We start from the raw sequence: 4,314 nt of genomic DNA, 5'->3' as shown, positions 1-4,314 counted from the left end.
ACACACACACACACACACACACACACACACACACACACGTTTGCGTGGCTATCTTTGTGAGGACTTTCCATTGACTTCCATTCATTTCTACAGCCTAAACCTTACCTTTACCCTTTTCCTAACCCTAACCATCACATACCTAACCCTAACCCTATCCAAAACTCAGTTCATACCTTAGCCCTAAATCTGACCCCTGACCCAAAAACAGAGTTTCCCCTTGTGGGGATCAGGCTTCGGTCCCCACAAGGAGCAATTGGTCCCCACAACGTAGTATATGTCAGGAAAATCGTCCCCACAAGGTATTACAAACAAACGCGCACGCACGCACGCACGCACGCACGCACGCACGCACATGCCAGCTTCACCCAGGCACCATCTGTGTCCTGTGGTTGCTACCTAGAATGGTCCACCCTAATCTTTCTTACTTTGTGCACTGCAGGCATAAAGGCCACAGATGTCTCTGGGGAGCCTATATCTCAGTCAGATTGGATATTGTCTGTGAACATCATTTTCCAAGTTTCTCCAAAGATTCTCAATCACATTTGGGTTTGTACTTTGACTGGACAATTCTAACACACAACTGTGCTTTGATCCAAGCCGGCTTTTGAATGTAGCTCTGGGTGTTTATCCTGATGAAAGAATGATATAAATCCATCAATTCTGACCAGATTCTCTAAAGAAAAATGTATCCACAGGATTATACTGCCATCACCATGTTTTGTTTTGGTTTTTTTTCACCACAGAGAGTCTGTCTACGGTGATGTGCAGTGTTGGTTTTTCATCTAACGCAACATTTGAACAATAGATAAGAATTTAAGTTTTGGTCTCAACTGATCTATTTCTTTGTTTGTTTTTTTTGTATTTCTTTCTATCCCTTACATACTGTAGCTTGTTGCAATTTTTTAAATGTTTTATTGGCTCTAGTGGCCTTTATTTGAGAGTTGTCAGGTAGGAAAGCAGGAAATGAGAGCGGGGGAAGACACGCGGAAAGGACTCAAACCTGTGACGGTCGAGTCAAGAACGAAGCGTAATGGGGGTAAAGCGTACATGGGTTACGCTTTACCCCCGTGCCACCGCAGCACCCCAGCTTGAGGCAAATTTTGAATAAACCTTTCATTCACCAACGACTTTCTTTGAATGTATTATTTGCAGCTATGGAGTCACAAATAAGAAAGAAAGCCGAGACTCAATGTTTGGATGAAACCAGTGCCAATCTTATCTTATAAGTTTTCTTTTTAAAAGCCACCGCAGCGCGATAACCTGAGGGCAGTTGAGTCATTCTAGCTTGTGGAGGGACCAAGGAGCACAGTCCACATTATACAGAGACAGTAATGTGACATACAGACACATGATTCCTCAGAGAGAGGGAAGCTGACTGACAAGAGCCTGTCTTCTCAGATATAACTCTTGTCAGTCAGCATTCAGCGTCTGAAACCTGCCTACATGGCAGCACAAAAATTGCTAACCCAATGTGGAGCGATCCCAAACAGATTTCTTGGTGACACTGGAAGGAGAAACATGAACACATATTAATGTTCTTTGCTATGGCCAAGAGATGTAAATGAAAACCCTTTCAACACACCAGGTAGTCTTTTTTTCATATCGCAGCTTTATTTACTGTTGTAGTTTTTGAGGTTCACAAAAGGTTTGTCGCCACACCTTAGATGTTTATGATGTGTTTGTTTTATAGCTTTCTCCAGGTCCCAGTGACCACTTTTTTAAAATGCTGCCACCCTTACAGACTATAAGCCGATCAAACTCCCGGGTTGCACTTTAGGATCCTCCTCTCCTATAACATAGTCATCTTTGGTTTGGAGCTCTGTGACATATGGCCTTTTTCTTCACATGTCCTGTGTGTCTCACGAGTTCGATGAGCTTGAAATGCCGTCGTTCCAGACTGGTGCTCGCAGAGGCCTTGAGACAGACGTGAAGCCAATGATGAAACACGGTCTGCCTCCCTCACGTCAAGGACAAAGCTGTCCCGCTGACAAAGTCAGGTGGCTCAGGTCAAAACCAACTTTTACCCTTTTTATTGTGTCTTCTTGCGCTCGCACAGCTATGAAGAGCGTAATGTTGATGAAAACTTATTTTTAAACATTGAGCTGAGTTGTTTGCAGATGGTTTTACTAGCGATTTATCGTTCACATTTGAAAGGTTAAGATAATATGCTTCATCTAAACTTCTATCAGGCATTGGTAGTTCATTCTGTGAACGTTGTTGACACAAAACGATGCCAGAAAAGTTTCATCGATGAAATACTTTACCTTGAATACATGTTTTTGCTACATCATAGCATTAATATAATGATTTAACAGTAAAATGCATAACATGATCTAAACGCTTTTATGCAGAACAAAGAAGCAACATTTGCTCCTAATTGTGCTAAAATAAAAGAATATATAAATAGATTCTTATATCAGTTATTTAGAATGATTTAAAATATTGATAGAAAGACTAATGCAAAAATGTTCAAACTATCTGCAGTCGGCTGCTTATCAGACATGCCACTCATATTTTGTCCTCTCTAGGTTTTAACAGTTTGACTTTAGAGATAGAGATAGACAGCACACTTTTAATTTACACACCATGACTGTTTAAATTCTTCTTTCTAAGATTTTTATGGTTTTGAATCTGAAACATTTTCAAATCTGGATAACCAGTCCCCACCAAACAGCTACAAGAGATTTTGGGAACAATGCAAACAAAATCAAGTTTAACCGTTTGCAACAATGGAAAGGAGCCAACAAACACTGGACATTCAATAGACACCACCCATATGTAGTCAGTGTTTTTAAACGAAGGTGGCGCCTGATGGGGTTGAGTTCATCTTTGCAGAATCTGGTCCAGAACTTTCTGCAAGACAAGAAAGACACAAATGTAACTGGTAGATCTCCTCAATCGGCTGATCAAAACCCATTTATCAGCACTCAGTTCTTTCCTCTCCTGGTCTGTTAGCAGCAGCTCAGCATCAGACCGCAGCAGCTACCACCGCTAAATTGGCTTTCACACCCATCAGCTTCACCCCCGAGGTGCCCAAGCCTGTGGGTAAAGGGAATAAGTCTGGCCAGCTATCTGACTTCTCTGCAATCATACTCCTACAAATGTACTACCCAGAAGCTGGAATCTCATTTCAGACAGCGTTCAGCACCACCCACCCTTCACCTTGTGCTATCAGACCCTCGCTGTGAGTCTTTGCTGGGCTTCCCCGTCAGCACGGGATAAAAATGAGGTCTCCAAATCACACAGCGTTTGTTCGGGAGGAACTCGTTCTTTTTCTCTTGATCTCCTGTGGTGGAGCCCAACTAATGGCTTCATTTGAGAGGTGGAGAGGTCACACTTACATCATAGCTGCAAAAACTATTTTTTTTTTCCCACCCAGAAATGAACTATTCTTCTGCTGAGACCCACAGCTGCCAGCTGTGCTAGCAAAGCAAAACCCCAGGTTACTGTTGATGAAAATCTGGCCTCGTGTGAAGCAGGTCTCAGAGTTAAAAACGATTCTCAGATCAGTCACAGACATAATTATGAAATTCAGGGGGAAAAAAAGAAACAACTTTACATTTAGTTTTGTGTTACTTAAATACTCAGAGATTTGAGACATCTCTTTACGCCCCTTGCTTTTTCTCTGGTTGACAGCAAACTCATTGTTCAGGTTATAATAGGAAAGAAAGTGATGGTTCACCCACAGGTGAACAGGAGAGGAACTGACTGACACTGCATGTCCTAAATACATCACTCATTTCCCAAGTTCCTCTATTTGTCTGAAATAGAGGCAGAAACATAGGCTTAAAATATTCTCCTTATGCGTATTGCTTAGTACCAACTAATACTTCTTATTTGTAGTTCTTATACCGAGACAACAAGCAGACTTTGTTGGTCATGTTCTGATATTCATCTTTCAATCTGTAAGCACAATTTACAGACTGCATATATATATATATATATATATATATAAAAATGAAGATTTTGAATTTTTGAGGAATAAAGAAGCAAAAGTATGTTTTTATAATAGTTCAGACAGAGACAGATGCACAAGGCTTTAACAGTTTAACACTGACCTCTGCTGGACAAAGTAAAAAAATGCACTATCTCAGAAATAAATGTAGTTTATAATCAATCTATCCATCTATCCATATACTTACCTTGGCATAACTCCACTCATCTAATTTCAAACCTTCTCTGATAAAGTAGTACTTATTAAGAATCATGGAACTATAAAAACATAAATATGTAAGAGCTTAGCATTGATAGACTGTATGTATCAACGCTGGAATACACTATGTATTCCAGAATGACTCTGGAATACATAGTGTA

General features: G+C 40.5%; 1 protein-coding gene across 2 annotated transcripts in view; it reads right to left on the bottom strand.

Annotated features, from left to right (window-relative positions):
- Positions 1–1,599: 1,599 nt before the first annotated feature.
- LOC103133562 (uncharacterized) overlaps positions 1,600–4,314 on the bottom strand; it is a 16,568-nt gene continuing 13,853 nt past the window's right edge. For both annotated transcript variants that reach the window (XM_007545348.2, XM_016667976.1), the window contains exon 7: positions 1,600–2,853. In XM_007545348.2, the coding sequence (XP_007545410.1) occupies positions 2,824–2,853 (30 nt within the window). In that variant the 3' untranslated portion in view covers positions 1,600–2,823. The remainder of the gene's footprint in view (positions 2,854–4,314) is intronic.

Source organism: Poecilia formosa, unplaced genomic scaffold (assembly GCF_000485575.1).
Source record: "Poecilia formosa unplaced genomic scaffold, Poecilia_formosa-5.1.2 Scaffold12, whole genome shotgun sequence".
NCBI lineage: Eukaryota > Metazoa > Chordata > Actinopteri > Cyprinodontiformes > Poeciliidae > Poecilia > Poecilia formosa.
Note: the sequence above shows the minus strand (reverse complement) of the source record. Positions and strands in the feature narration are given on the sequence as shown.